At 49.0% G+C, this 15,017-nt stretch overlaps 1 protein-coding gene across 8 annotated transcripts in view; it reads right to left on the bottom strand.

The window, feature by feature from the left end:
* LOC106595545 (receptor-type tyrosine-protein phosphatase mu) overlaps positions 1-15,017 on the bottom strand; it is a 633,856-nt gene that overhangs the window by 3,118 nt on the left and 615,721 nt on the right. For all 8 annotated transcript variants that reach the window (XM_045694494.1, XM_045694495.1, XM_045694496.1 and 5 more), the window contains 2 exons: positions 1,996-2,159; positions 714-849 (listed from right to left, as the gene is read on the bottom strand). In XM_045694494.1, the coding sequence (XP_045550450.1) occupies positions 714-849; positions 1,996-2,159 (300 nt within the window). The remainder of the gene's footprint in view (positions 1-713; positions 850-1,995; positions 2,160-15,017) is intronic.

Below are 15,017 nucleotides of genomic sequence, written 5' to 3'. Positions count from 1 at the left end.
CTGCTGATCTGATCTAGGCTACATAAACACTGATCTGATCTAGGCTACATAAACACTGATCTGATCTAGGCTACATAAACACTGATCTGATCTAGGCTACATAAACACTTGATCTGATCTAGGCTACATAAACACTGATCTGATCTAGGCTACATAAACACTTGATCTGATCTAGGCTACATAAACACTGATCTGATCTAGGCTACATAAACACTTGATCTGAACTAGACTACATAAACACTTGATCTGATCTAGGCTACATAAACACTGATCTGATCTAGGCTACGTAAACACTGATCTGATCTAGGCTACATAGACATTTACACACTACATCGGACAGGATATTGTGCTGTCTTGTCATGACAGTGAACCTAGGAGTTGGACAAGACAGCACAAACAGATCTGTAGTGTTAATGATGACAGAACGTGTTTCCTACCAGTAGGTCATCTGTAGTGTTAATGATGACAGAACGTGTTTCCTACCAGTAGGTCATCTGTAGTGTTAATGATGACAGAACGTGTTTCCTACCAGTAGGTCATCTGTAGTGTTAATGATGACAGAACGTGTTTCCTACCAGTAGGTCATCTGTAGTGTTAATGATTACAGAACGTGTTTCCTACCAGTAGGTCATCTGTAGTGTTAATGATGACAGAACGTGTTTCCTACCAGTAGGTCATCTGTAGTGTTAATGATTACAGAACGTGTTTCCTACCAGTAGGTCGACCATGTTGGGTTTGTTGTTCCTCAGTGTTTTGACGGCGTGGAAAACGTCTACAGAACGTTGATGTTGCAACATCTCACAAACAATACTGATGGCACAGAACGTCCCACTGCGGCCTCCTCCGTTACTGCAGCGAAGGAGAGAGAGAGAGAGAGAGAGAGAGCGAGCGAGAGGAAGACAGAGACAGATAAACAGAGAGGGAGAGAGCGAGCGAGCGAGAGGAAGACAGAGACAGATAAACAGAGAGAGGGAGAGAGCGAGCGAGCGAGAGGAAGACAGAGACAGATAAACAGAGAGAGGGAGAGAGCGAGCGAGCGAGAGGAAGACAGAGACAGATAAACAGAGAGAGGGAGAGAGCGAGCGAGCGAGAGGAAGACAGAGACAGATAAACAGAGAGAGGGAGAGAGAGAGCGAGCGAGAGGAAGACAGAGACAGATAAACAGAGAGAGGGAGAGAGAGAGCGAGCGAGAGGAAGACAGAGACAGATAAACAGAGAGAGGGAGAGAGCGAGCGAGCGAGAGGAAGACAGAGACAGATAAACAGAGAGAGGGAGAGAGCGAGCGAGCGAGCGAGAGGAAGACAGAGACAGATAGAGGGAGCGAGCGAGCGAGAGGAAGACAGAGACAGATAAACAGAGAGAGGGAGAAGGGGTGTATTCTGTCATTCAGATGGTTTCAGATAGAAGTGTAATGAATAAAGCTAACACCATTCCCTTTGGAGAGAGACAAAGCAACGGGTTGTGGTGGAAGTGAAGTCCACATTATTCATTTGCGCTCAAAGCGCCAGTCGTCTCTATTGAACAGTGTGGTGGAGTGAGCAGTGAGCGCAATAAGGTCAACAGATGAGAGGAGAGACATTAAGGTCAACAGATGAGAGGAGAGACATTTCCATCTAAAGTAGAATCTCAGTAGAAGGTAATTGTGACTTGCAGACAGTGTGTGTATGTCTGTGTCCCTGTGTGTGTCCCTGTGTGTGTGTGTGTGTGTGTGTGTGTGTATGTCTGTCTGTGTGTGTGTGTGTGTGTGTGTGTGTGTGTGTATGTCTGTGTCCCTGTGTGTGTGTGTGTGTGTGTGTGTCCCTGTGTATGTCTGTGTGGGTGTGTGTGTTTGTGTGTGTGCCCCTGTGTGTGTGTGTGTGTGTGTGTGTGTTTGCATGTGTGTTAGTGTGTGTGTGTGAGTGTATGTCTGTGTGTGTGTGTGTGTGTGTGTGTGTGTGTGTGTGTGTGTGTGTGTGTGTGTGTGTGTGTGTGTGTGTGTGTGTGTGTGTTACTTACAGACAGTGCACCACAGTGCGGCCCTCTCCTCCATCATACTCCTCCTGCCATTTGTCCACCTGTCTGATGAGCTTCAGGAAGGAGCGTTTGGACATGGGCGTGTCTCGGTACATGGGCCAGCCCAGGAACTGGAACTGTTGGACCATACGGTACCCGTCCTGAGGCTGGAGAGACAGACAGATAGATACAGGTTCATAAACAGAGAGAAAGGCAGATATAGGTTCATAAACAGACAGATAGATAGATATAGGTTCATAAACAGAGAGACAGGCAGATATAGGTTCATAAACAGAGACAGGCAGATATAGGTTCATAAACAGACAGATAGATAGATATAGGTTCATAAACAGACAGATAGATAGATATAGGTTCATAAACAGACAGATAGATAGATATAGGTTCATAAACAGACAGATAGATAGATATAGGTTCATAAACAGACAGATAGATAAATATAGGTTCATAAACAGACAGATAGATATAGGTTCATAAACAGACAGATAGATAGATACAGGTTCATAAACAGACAGATAGATAGATATAGGTTCATAAACAGACAGATAGATAGATATAGGTTCATAGACAGATAGATAGATATAGGTTCATAAACAAACAGATAGATAGATATAGGTTCATAAACAGACAGATAGATAGATATAGGTTCATAAACAGACAGATAGATAGATATAGGTTCATAAACAGACAGATAGATAGATATAGGTTCATAAACAGACAGATAGATAGATATAGGTTCATAAACAGACAGATAGATAGATATAGGTTCATAAACAGAGAAAGGCAGATATAGGTTCATAAACAGACAGATAGATAGATATAGGTTCATAAACAGACAGACAGGTGGAAATAGGTTAATAAACAGAGAGACAGATATAGGTATTTAGGGTAGTTATGGTCAGGTAAGGTAGTTAGGGTTGGGTAAGGTAGTTAGGGTCAGGTAAGGTAGTTGGGGTCAGGTAAGGTAGTTGGGGTCAGGTAAGGTAATTGGGGTCAGTTAAGGTGGTTGGGGTCAGATGTGTCAGGTAAGGTAGTTAGGGTCAGGTGTGTCAGGTAAAGTAGTTGGGGTCAGGTAAGGTAATTGGGGTCAGTTAAGGTGGTTGGGTTCAGGTAAGGTAGTTAGGGTCAGGTGTGTCAGGTAAGGTAGTTAGGGTCAGGTAAGGTAGTTAGGGTCAGGTAAGGTAGTTAGGGTCAGGTGTGTCAGGTAAGGTAGTTAGGGTCAGCTAAGGTAGTTGGGGTCAGGTGAGGGAGTTGGGGTCAGGTAAGGTAAGGTTGTTGGGGTCAGGTAAGGTAGTTGGGGTCAGGTGTGTCAGGTAAGGTGGTTGGGGTCAGGTAAGGTGGTTGGGGTCAGGTAACGTAGTTGGGGTCAGGTAAGGTAGTTGGGGTCAGGTAAGGTAGTTAGGGTCAGGTAAGGTAGTTAGGGTCAGGTAAGGTGGTTGGGGTCAGGTAAGGTTGTTGGGGTCAAGTAAGGTAGTTGGGGTCAAGTAAGGTAGTTGGCGTCAGGTAAGGTAGATAGGATCAGGTAAGTTAGTTGGGGTCAGGTAAGGTAGTTGGGGTCAGGTAAGGTAGTTGGGGTCAGGTAAGGTAGTTGGGGTCAAGTAAGGTAGTTGGGGTCAGGTAAGGTAGTTGGGGTCAAGTAAGGTAGTTGGGGTCATGGTAAGGTAGTTGGGGTCAGGTAAGGTAGTTGGGGTCAGGTAAGGTAGTTAGAGTAAGGTAAGGTAGTTGGGGTCAGGTAAGGTAGTTAGGGTCAGGTGTGTCAGGTAAGGTAGTTGGGGTCAGGTAAGGTAATTGGGGTCAGGTAAGGTAGTTAGGGTCAGGTAAGGTAGTTGTGGTCAGGTAAGGTAGTTGGGGGCAGGTAAGGTTGTTGGGGTCAGGTAAGGTAGTTGGTGTCAGGTAAGGTAGTTAGGGTAAGGTAAGGTAGTTGGGATCAGGTAAGGTAGTTGGGATCAGGTAAGGTAGTTAGGGTCAGGTGTGTCAGGTAAGGAAGTTGGGGTCAGGTAAGGTTGTTGGGGTCAGGTAAGATAGTTGGGGTCAGGTAAGGTAGTTGGGGTCAGGTAAGGTAGTTGGGGACAGGTAAGGTAGTTGGGGTCAGGTTAGATAGTTGGGGTCAGGTTAGGTTGTTGGGGTCAGGTAAGGTAGTTGGGGTCAGGTAAGGTAGTTGGGGTCAGGTAAGATAGTTGGGGTCAGGTAAGGTAGTTGGGGTCAGGTAAGGTAGTTGGGTTCAGGTAAGGTTGTTGGGGTCAGGTAAGGTAGTTAGGGTCAGGTAAGGTAGTTAGGGTCAGGTGTGTCAGGTAAGGTAGTTAGGGTCAGGTAAGGTAGTTGGGTTCAGGTAAGGTAGTTAGGGTCAGGTAAGGTAGTTGGGGTCAGGTAAGGTAGTTCGGGTCAGGTGTGTCAGGTAAGGTAGTTGGGGTCAGGTAAGGTAGTTGGGGTCAGGTAAGGTAGTTGGGGTCAGGTAAGGTAGTTCGGGTCAGGTGTGTCAGGTAAGGTAGTTGGGGTCAGGTAAGGTAGTTGGGGTCAGGTAAGGTAGTTGGGCTCAGGTAAGGTAGTTGGGGTCAGGTAAGGTAGTTGGGGACAGGTAAGGTAGTTGGGGTCAGGTAAGGTAGTTAGGATCAGGTAAGGTAGTTGGGGTCAGGTAAGGTAGTTAGGGTCAGGTGTGTCAGGTAAGGTAGTTGGGGTCAGGTAAGGTAGTTGGGGTCAGGTAAGGTAGTTGGGGTCAGGTAAGGTAGTTAGGGTCAGGTGTGTCAGGTAAGGTAGTTAGGGTCAGGTAAGGTAGTTGGGGTCAGGTAAGGTAGTTGGGGTCAGGTAAGGTAGTTGGGTCAGGTAAGGTAGTTAGAGTCAGGTAAGGTAGTTGGGGTCAGGTAAGGTAGTTGGGGTCAGGTAAGGTAATTGGGGTCAGTTAAGGTGGTTGGGGTCAGATGTGTCAGGTAAGGTAGTTAGGGTCAGGTGTGTCAGGTAAAGTAGTTGGGGTCAGGTAAGGTAATTGGGGTCAGTTAAGGTGGTTGGGGTCAGGTAAGGTAGTTAGGGTCAGGTGTGTCAGGTAAGGTAGTTAGGGTCAGGTAAGGTAGTTAGGGTCAGGTAAGGTAGTTAGGGTCAGGTGTGTCAGGTAAGGTAGTTAGGGTCAGCTAAGGTAGTTGGGGTCAGGTGAGGGAGTTGGGGTCAGGTAAGATAAGGTTGTTGGGGTCAGGTAAGGTAGTTGGGGTCAGGTGTGTCAGGTAAGGTGGTTGGGGTCAGGTAAGGTGGTTGGGGTCAGGTAACGTAGTTGGGGTCAGGTAAGGTAGTTGGGGTCAGGTAAGGTAGTTAGGGTCAGGTAAGGTGGTTGGGGTCAGGTAAGGTTGTTGGGGTCAAGTAAGGTAGTTGGGGTCAAGTAAGGTAGTTGGCGTCAGGTAAGGTAGATAGGATCAGGTAAGGTAGTTGGGTCAGGTAAGGTAGTTGGGGTCAAGTAAGGTAGTTGGGGTCAGGTAAGGTAGTTGGGGTCAGGTAAGGTAGTTGGGGTCAAGTAAGGTAGTTGGGATCAGGTAAGGTAGTTGGGGTTAGGTAAGGTAGTTAGAGTAAGGTAAGGTAGTTGGGGTCAGGTAAGGTAGTTAGGGTCAGGTGTGTCAGGTAAGGTAGTTGGGGTCAGGTAAGGTAATTGGGGTCAGGTAAGGTAGTTAGGGTCAGGTAAGGTAGTTGTGGTCAGGTAAGGTAGTTGGGGGCAGGTAAGGTTGTTGGGGTCAGGTAAGGTAGTTGGTGTCAGGTAAGGTAGTTAGGGTAAGGTAAGGTAGTTGGGATCAGGTAAGGTAGTTGGGATCAGGTAAGGTAGTTAGGGTCAGGTGTGTCAGGTAAGGAAGTTGGGGTCAGGTAAGGTTGTTGGGGTCAGGTAAGATAGTTGGGGTCAGGTAAGGTAGTTGGGGTCAGGTAAGGTAGTTGGGGTCAGGTAAGGTTGTTGGGGTCAGGTTAGATAGTTGGGGTCAGGTTAGGTTGTTGGGGTCAGGTAAGGTAGTTGGGGTCAGGTTAGATAGTTGGGGTCAGGTTAGGTTGTTGGGGTCAGGTAAGGTAGTTGGGGTCAGGTAAGGTAGTTGGGGTCAGGTAAGATAGTTGGGGTCAGGTAAGGTAGTTGGGGTCAGGTAAGGTTGTTGGGGTCAGGTAAGGTAGTTAGGGTCAGGTAAGGTAGTTAGGGTCAGGTGTGTCAGGTAAGGTAGTTAGGGTCAGGTAAGGTAGTTGGGTTCAGGTAAAGTAGTTGGGGTCAGGTAAGGTAGTTAGGGACAGGTAAGGTAGTTGGGGTCAGGTAAGGTAGTTCGGGTCAGGTGTGTCAGGTAAGGTAGTTGGGGTCAGGTAAGGTAGTTGGGGTCAGGTAAGGTAGTTGGGGTCAGGTAAGGTAGTTGGGGTCAGGTAAGGTAGTTGGGGTCAGGTAAGGTAGTTAGGGTCAGGTGTGTCAGGTAAGGTAGTTAGGGTCAGGTAAGGTAGTTGGGGTCAGGTAAGGTAGTTGGGGTCAGGTAAGGTAGTTGGGGTCAGGTAAGGTAGTTGGGCTCAGGTAAGGTAGTTGGGGTCAGGTAAGGTAGTTGGGGTCAGGTAAGGTAGTTGGGGTCAGGTAAGGTAGTTAGGGTCAGGTAAGGTAGTTGGGGTCAGGTAAGGTAGTTAGGGTCAGGTGTGTCAGGTAAGGTAGTTGGGGTCAGGTAAGGTAGTTGGGGTCAGGTAAGGTAGTTGGGGTCAGGTAAGGTAGTTAGGGTCAGGTGTGTCAGGTAAGGTAGTTAGGGTCAGGTAAGGTAGTTGGGGTCAGGTAAGGTAGTTGGGGTCAGGTAAGGTAGTTGGGGTCAGGTAAGGTAGTTAGGGTCAGGTAAGGTAGTTGGGGTCAGGTAAGGTAGTTAGGGTCAGGTAAGGTAGTTGTGGTCAGGTAAGGTAGTTGGGGGCAGGTAAGGTTGTTGGGGTCAGGTAAGGTAGTTGGTGTCAGGTAAGGTAGTTAGGGTAAGGTAAGGTAGTTGGGATCAGGTAAGGTAGTTGTGATCAGGTAAGGTAGTTAGGGTCAGGTGTGTCAGCTAAGGAAGTTGGGGTCAGGTAAGGTTGTTTGGGTCAGGTAAGATAGTTTGGGTCAGGTAAGGTAGTTGGGGTCAGATGTGTCAGGTAAGGTTGTTGGGGTCAGGTAAGGTAGTTGGGATCAGGTAAGGTAGTTGGGGTCAGGTAAGGTAGTTGGGGGCAGGTAAGGTAGTTGGGATCAGGTAAGGTTGTTGGGGTCAGGTTAGATAGTTGGGGTCAGGTTAGGTTGTTGGGGTCAGGTAAGGTAGTTGGGGTCAGGTAAGGTAGTTGGGGTCAGGTAAGATAGTTGGGGTCAGGTAAGGTACTTGGGGTCAGGTAAGGTAGTTGGGGTCAGGTAAGGTTGTTGGGGTCAGGTAAGGTAGTTAGGGTCAGGTAAGGTAGTTAGGGTCAGGTGTGTCAGGTAAGGTAGTTAGGGTCAGGTAAGGTAGTTGGGTTCAGGTAAAGTAGTTGGGGTCAGGTAAGGTAGTTAGGGTCAGGTAAGGTAGTTGGGGTCAGGTAAGGTAGTTCGGGTCAGGTGTGTCAGGTAAGGTAGTTGGGGTCAGGTAAGGTAGTTGGGGTCAGGTAAGGTAGTTAGAGTAAGGTAAGGTAGTTGGGGTCAGGTAAGGTAGTTGGGGTCAGGTAAGGTAATTGGGGTCAGTTAAGGTGGTTGGGGTCAGATGTGTCAGGTAAGGTAGTTAGGATCAGGTGTGTCAGGTAAAGTAGTTGGGGTCAGGTAAGGTAATTGGGGTCAGTTAAGGTGGTTGGGGTCAGGTAAGGTAGTTAGGGTCAGGTGTGTCAGGTAAGGTAGTTAGGGTCAGGTAAGGTAGTTAGGGTCAGGTAAGGTAGTTAGGGTCAGGTGTGTCAGGTAAGGTAGTTAGGGTCAGCTAAGGTAGTTGGGGTCAGGTGAGGGAGTTGGGGTCAGGTAAGGTAAGGTTGTTGGGGTCAGGTAAGGTAGTTGGGGTCAGGTGTGTCAGGTAAGGTGGTTGGGGTCAGGTAAGGTGGTTGGGGTCAGGTAACGTAGTTGGGGTCAGGTAAGGTAGTTGGGGTCAGGTAAGGTAGTTAGGGTCAGGTAAGGTAGTTAGGGTCAGGTAAGGTGGTTGGGGTCAGGTAAGGTTGTTGGGGTCAAGTAAGGTAGTTGGGGTCAAGTAAGGTAGTTGGCGTCAGGTAAGGTAGATAGGATCAGGGAAGGTAGTTGGGGTCAGGTAAGGTAGTTGGGGTCAGGTAAGGTAGTTGGGGTCAGGTAAGGTAGTTGGGGTCAAGTAAGGTAGTTGGGGTCAGGTAAGGTAGTTGGGGTCAAGTAAGGTAGTTGGGGTCAGGTAAGGTAGTTGGGGTCAGGTAAGGTAGTTGGGGTCAGGTAAGGTAGTTAGAGGTAAGGTAAGGTAGTTGGGGTCAGGTAAGGTAGTTAGGGTCAGGTGTGTCAGGTAAGGTAGTTGGGGTCAGGTAAGGTAGTTGGGGTCAGGTAAGGTAGTTGGGGTCAGGTAAGGTAGTTGTGGTCAGGTAAGGTAGTTGGGGGCAGGTAAGGTTGTTGGGGTCAGGTTAGATAGTTGGGGTCAGGTTAGGTTGTTGGGGTCAGGTAAGGTAGTTGGGGTCAGGTAAGGTAGTTGGGGTCAGGTAAGATAGTTGGGGTCAGGTAAGGTAGTTGTGGTCAGGTAAGGTAGTTGGGGGCAGGTAAGGTTGTTGGGGTCAGGTAAGGTAGTTGGTGTCAGGTAAGGTAGTTAGGGTAAGGTAAGGTAGTTGGGATCAGGTAAGGTAGTTGGGATCAGGTAAGGTAGTTAGGGTCAGGTGTGTCAGGTAAGGAAGTTGGGGTCAGGTAAGGTTGTTGGGGTCAGGTAAGATAGTTGGGGTCAGGTAAGGTAGTTGGGGTCAGGTAAGGTAGTTGGGGTCAGGTAAGGTTGTTGGGGTCAGGTTAGATAGTTGGGGTCAGGTTAGGTTGTTGGGGTCAGGTAAGGTAGTTGGGGTCAGGTAAGGTAGTTGGGGTCAGGTAAGATAGTTGGGGTCAGGTAAGGTAGTTGGGGTCAGGTAAGGTAGTTGGGGTCAGGTAAGGTTGTTGGGGTCAGGTAAGGTAGTTAGGGTCAGGTAAGGTAGTTAGGGTCAGGTGTGTCAGGTAAGGTAGTTAGGGTCAGGTAAGGTAGTTGGGTTCAGGTAAGGTAGTTAGGGTCAGGTAAGGTAGTTGGGGTCAGGTAAGGTAGTTCGGGTCAGGTGTGTCAGGTAAGGTAGTTGGGGTCAGGTAAGGTAGTTCGGGTCAGGTAAGGTAGTTGGGGTCAGGTAAGGTAGTTGGGGTCAGGTAAGGTAGTTGGGGTCAGGTAAGGTAGTTAGGGTCAGGTAAGGTAGTTGGGGTCAGGTAAGGTAGTTAGGGTCAGGTGTGTCAGGTAAGGTAGTTAGGGTCAGGTAAGGTAGTTGGGGTCAGGTAAGGTAGTTGGGGTCAGGTAAGGTAGTTGGGGTCAGGTAAGGTAGTTGGGATCAGGTAAGGTAGTTAGGGTCAGGTGTGTCAGGTAAGGTTGTTGGGGTCAGGTAAGGTAGTTGGGATCAGGTAAGGTAGTTGGGGTCAGGTAAGGTAGTTGGGGTCAGGTAAGGTAGTTGGGGTCAGGTAAGGTAGTTAGGGTCAGGTAAGGTAGTTGGGGTCAGGTAAGGTAGTTAGGGTCAGGTGTGTCAGGTAAGGTAGTTGGGGTCAGGTAAGGTAGTTGGGGTCAGGTAAGGTAGTTAGGGTCAGGTGTGTCAGGTAAGGTAGTTAGGGTCAGGTAAGGTAGTTGGGGTCAGGTAAGGTAGTTGGGGTCAGGTAAGGTAGTTAGGGTCAGGTAAGGTAGTTGGGGTCAGGTAAGGTAGTTAGGGTCAGGTAAGGTAGTTGTGGTCAGGTAAGGTAGTTGGGGGCAGGTAAGGTTGTTAGGGTCAGGTAAGGTAGTTGGTGTCAGGTAAGGTAGTTAGGGTAAGGTAAGGTAGTTGGGATCAGGTAAGGTAGTTGTGATCAGGTAAGGTAGTTAGGGTCAGGTGTGTCAGGTAAGGAAGTTGGGGTCAGGTAAGGTTGTTGGGGTCAGGTAAGATAGTTTGGGTCAGGTAAGGTAGTTGGGGTCAGATGTGTCAGGTAAGGTTGTTGGGGTCAGGTAAGGTAGTTGGGGTCAGGTAAGGTAGTTGGGGGCAGGTAAGGTAGTTGGGATCAGGTAAGGTTGTTGGGGTCAGGTTAGATAGTTGGGGTCAGGTTAGGTTGTTGGGTTCAGGTAAGGTAGTTGGGGTCAGGTAAGGTAGTTGGGGTCAGGTAAGATAGTTGGGGTCAGGTAAGGTAGTTGGGGTCAGGTAAGGTAGTTGGGGTCAGGTAAGGTTGTTGGGGTCAGGTAAGGTAGTTAGGGTCAGGTGTGTCAGGTAAGGTAGTTAGGGTCAGGTAAGGTAGTTGGGTTCAGGTAAAGTAGTTGGGGTCAGGTAAGGTAGTTAGGGTCAGGTAAGGTAGTTGGGGTCAGGTAAGGTAGTTGGGGTCAGGTGTGTCAGGTAAGGTAGTTGGGGTCAGGTAAGGTAGTTGGGGTCAGGTAAGGTAGTTAGAGTAAGGTAAGGTAGTTGGGGTCAGGTAAGTTAGTTGGGGTCAGGTAAGGTAATTGGGGTCAGTTAAGGTGGTTGGGGTCAGATGTGTCAGGTAAGGTAGTTAGGATCAGGTGTGTCAGGTAAAGTAGTTGGGGTCAGGTAAGGTAATTGGGGTCAGTTAAGGTGGTTGGGGTCAGGTAAGGTAGTTAGGGTCAGGTGTGTCAGGTAAGGTAGTTAGGGTCAGGTAAGGTAGTTAGGGACAGGTAAGGTAGTTAGGGTCAGGTGTGTCAGGTAAGGTAGTTAGGGTCAGCTAAGGTAGTTGGGGTCAGGTGAGGGAGTTGGGGTCAGGTAAGGTAAGGTTGTTGGGGTCAGGTAAGGTAGTTGGGGTCAGGTGTGTCAGGTAAGGTGGTTGGGGTCAGGTAAGGTGGTTGGGGTCAGGTAACGTAGTTGGGGTCAGGTAAGGTAGTTGGGGTCAGGTAAGGTAGTTAGGGTCAGGTAAGGTAGTTAGGGTCAGGTAAGGTGGTTGGGGTCAGGTAAGGTTGTTGGGGTCAAGTAAGGTAGTTGGGGTCAAGTAAGGTAGTTGGCGTCAGGTAAGGTAGATAGGATCAGGTAAGGTAGTTGGGGTCAGGTAAGGTAGTTGGGGTCAGGTAAGGTAGTTGGGGTCAGGTAAGGTAGTTGGGGTCAAGTAAGGTAGTTGGGGTCAGGTAAGGTAGTTGGGGTCAAGTAAGGTAGTTGGGGTCAGGTAAGGTAGTTGGGGTCAGGTAAGGTAGTTGGGGTCAGGTAAGGTAGTTAGAGTAAGGTAAGGTAGTTGGGGTCAGGTAAGGTAGTTAGGGTCAGGTGTGTCAGGTAAGGTAGTTGGGGTCAGGTAAGGTAATTGGGGTCAGGTAAGGTAGTTAGGGTCAGGTAAGGTAGTTGTGGTCAGGTAAGGTAGTTGGGTGCAGGTAAGGTTGTTGGGGTCAGGTAAGGTAGTTGGTGTCAGGTAAGGTAGTTAGGGTCAGGTAAGGTAGTTGGGATCAGGTAAGGTAGTTGGGATCAGGTAAGGTAGTTAGGGTCAGGTGTGTCAGGTAAGGAAGTTGGGGTCAGGTAAGGTTGTTGGGGTCAGGTAAGATAGTTGGGGTCAGGTACGGTAGTTGGGATCAGGTAAGGTAGTTGGGGTCAGGTAAGGTTGTTGGGGTCAGGTTAGATAGTTGGGGTCAGGTTAGGTTGTTGGGGTCAGGTAAGGTAGTTGGGGTCAGGTAAGGTATTTAGGGTCAGGTAAGGTAGTTGGGGTCAGGTAAGGTAGTTAGGGTCAGGTAAGGTAGTTGTGGTCAGGTAAGGTAGTTGGGGGCAGGTAAGGTTGTTGGGGTCAGGTAAGGTAGTTGGTGTCAGGTAAGGTAGTTAGGGTAAGGTAAGGTAGTTGGGATCAGGTAAGGTAGTTGTGATCAGGTAAGGTAGTTAGGGTCAGGTGTGTCAGCTAAGGAAGTTGGGGTCAGGTAAGGTTGTTGGGGTCAGGTAAGATAGTTTGGGTCAGGTAAGGTAGTTGGGGTCAGATGTGTCAGGTAAGGTTGTTGGGGTCAGGTAAGGTAGTTGGGGTCAGGTAAGGTAGTTGGGGTCAGGTAAGGTAGTTGGGGGCAGGTAAGGTAGTTGGGATCAGGTAAGGTTGTTGGGGTCAGGTTAGATAGTTGGGGTCAGGTTAGGTTGTTGGGGTCAGGTAAGGTAGTTGGGGTCAGGTAAGGTAGTTGGGGTCAGGTAAGATAGTTGGGGTCAGGTAAGGTAGTTGGGGTCAGGTAAGGTTGTTGGGGTCAGGTAAGGTAGTTAGGGTCAGGTAAGGTAGTTAGGGTCAGGTGTGTCAGGTAAGGTAGTTAGGGTCAGGTAAGGTAGTTGGGTTCAGGTAAAGTAGTTGGGGTCAGGTAAGGTAGTTAGGGTCAGGTAAGGTAGTTGGGGTCAGGTAAGGTAGTTCGGGTCAGGTGTGTCAGGTAAGGTAGTTGGGGTCAGGTAAGGTAGTTGGGGTCAGGTAAGGTAGTTAGAGTAAGGTAAGGTAGTTGGGGTCAGGTAAGGTAGTTGGGGTCAGGTAAGGTAATTGGGGTCAGTTAAGGTGGTTGGGGTCAGATGTGTCAGGTAAGGTAGTTAGGATCAGGTGTGTCAGGTAAAGTAGTTGGGGTCAGGTAAGGTAATTGGGGTCAGTTAAGGTGGTTGGGGTCAGGTAAGGTAGTTAGGGTCAGGTGTGTCAGGTAAGGTAGTTAGGGTCAGGTACGGTAGTTAGGGACAGGTAAGGTAGTTAGGGTCAGGTGTGTCAGGTAAGGTAGTTAGGGTCAGCTAAGGTAGTTGGGGTCAGGTGAGGGAGTTGGGGTCAGGTAAGGTAAGGTTGTTGGGGTCAGGTAAGGTAGTTGGGGTCAGGTGTGTCAGGTAAGGTGGTTGGGGTCAGGTAAGGTGGTTGGGGTCAGGTAACGTAGTTGGGGTCAGGTAAGGTAGTTGGGGTCAGGTAAGGTAGTTAGGGTCAGGTAAGGTAGTTAGGGTCAGGTAAGGTGGTTGGGGTCAGGTAAGGTTGTTGGGGTCAAGTAAGGTAGTTGGGGTCAAGTAAGGTAGTTGGCGTCAGGTAAGGTAGATAGGATCAGGTAAGGTAGTTGGGGTCAGGTAAGGTAGTTGGGGTCAGGTAAGGTAGTTGGGGTCAGGTAAGGTAGTTGGGGTCAGGTAAGGTAGTTGGGGTCAAGTAAGGTAGTTGGGGTCAGGTAAGGTAGTTGGGGTCAGGTAAGGTAGTTGGGGTCAGGTAAGGTAGTTAGAGTAAGGTAAGGTAGTTGGGGTCAGGTAAGGTAGTTAGGGTCGGGTGTCAGGTAAGGTAGTTGGGGTCAGGTAAGGTAATTGGGGTCAGGTAAGGTAGTTAGGGTCAGGTAAGGTAGTTGTGGTCAGGTAAGGTAGTTGGGTGCAGGTAAGGTGGTTGGGGTCAGGTAAGGTAGTTGGGGTCAGGTAAGGTAGTTGGGGTCAGGTAAGGTAGTTGGGGTCAGGTAAGGTAGTTAGGGTCAGGTAAGGTAGTTAGGGTCAGGTGTGTCAGGTAAGGAAGTTGGGGTCAGGTAAGGTTGTTGGGGTCAGGTAAGATAGTTGGGGTCAGGTAAGGTAGTTGGGGTCAGGTAAGGTAGTTGGGGTCAGGTAAGGTTGTTGGGGTCAGGTTAGATAGTTGGGGTCAGGTTAGGTTGTTGGGGTCAGGTAAGGTAGTTGGGGTCAGGTAAGGTAGTTAGGGTCAGGTAAGGTAGTTGGGGTCAGGTAAGGTAGTTAGGGTCAGGTAAGGTAGTTGTGGTCAGGTAAGGTAGTTGGGGGCAGGTAAGGTTGTTGGGGTCAGGTAAGGTAGTTGGTGTCAGGTAAGGTAGTTAGGGTAAGGTAAGGTAGTTGGGATCAGGTAAGGTAGTTGTGATCAGGTAAGGTAGTTAGGGTCAGGTGTGTCAGCTAAGGAAGTTGGGGTCAGGTAAGGTTGTTGGGGTCAGGTAAGATAGTTTGGGTCAGGTAAGGTAGTTGGGGTCAGATGTGTCAGGTAAGGTTGTTGGGGTCAGGTAAGGTAGTTGGGGTCAGGTAAGGTAGTTGGGGTCAGGTAAGGTAGTTGGGGGCAGGTAAGGTAGTTGGGATCAGGTAAGGTTGTTGGGGTCAGGTTAGATAGTTGGGGTCAGGTTAGGGTTGTTGGGGTCAGGTAAGGTAGTTGGGGTCAGGTAAGGTAGTTGGGGTCAGGTAAGATAGTTGGGGTCAGGTAAGGTAGTTGGGGTCAGGTAAGGTAGTTGGGGTCAGGTAAGGTAGTTGGGGTCAGGTAAGGTAGTTAGGGTCAGGTGTGTCAGGTAAGGTAGTTAGGGTCAGGTAAGGTAGTTGGGTTCAGGTAAAGTAGTTGGGGTCAGGTAAGGTAGTTAGGGTCAGGTAAGGTAGTTGGGGTCAGGTAAGGTAGTTCGGGTCAGGTGTGTCAGGTAAGGTAGTTGGGGTCAGGTAAGGTAGTTGGGGTCAGGTAAGGTAGTTAGAGTAAGGTAAGGTAGTTGGGGTCAGGTAAGGTAGTTGGGGTCAGGTAAGGTAATTGGGGTCAGTTAAGGTGGTTGGGGTCAGATGTGTCAGGTAAGGTAGTTAGGATCAGGTGTGTCAGGTAAAGTAGTTGGGGTCAGGTAAGGTAATTGGGGTCAGTTAAGGTGGTTGGGGTCAGGTAAGGTAGTTAGGGTCAGGTGTGTCAGGTAAGGTAGTTAGGGTCAGGTAAGGTAGTTAGGGACAGGTAAGGTAGTTAGGGTCAGGTGTGTCAGGTAAGGTAGTTAGGGTCAGCTAAGGTAGTTGGGGTCAGGTGAGGAGTTGGGGTCAGGTAAGGTAGGTTGTTGGGGTCAGGTAAGGTAGTTGGGGTCAGGTGTGTCAGGTAAGGTTGTTGGGGTCAGGTAAGGTAGTTGGGGTCAGGTAACGTAGTTGGGGTCAGGTAAGGTAGTTGGGGTCAGGTAAGGTAGTTAGGGTCAGGTAAGGTAGTTAGGGTCAGGTAAGGTGGTTGGGGTCAGGTAAGGTTGTTGGGGTCAAGTAAGGTAGTT

Source organism: Salmo salar, chromosome ssa14, assembly GCF_905237065.1.
Source record: "Salmo salar chromosome ssa14, Ssal_v3.1, whole genome shotgun sequence".
NCBI lineage: Eukaryota > Metazoa > Chordata > Actinopteri > Salmoniformes > Salmonidae > Salmo > Salmo salar.
The sequence above is the reverse complement of the archived record's forward strand: the minus strand, read 5'-3'. Positions and strand labels throughout refer to the sequence as shown.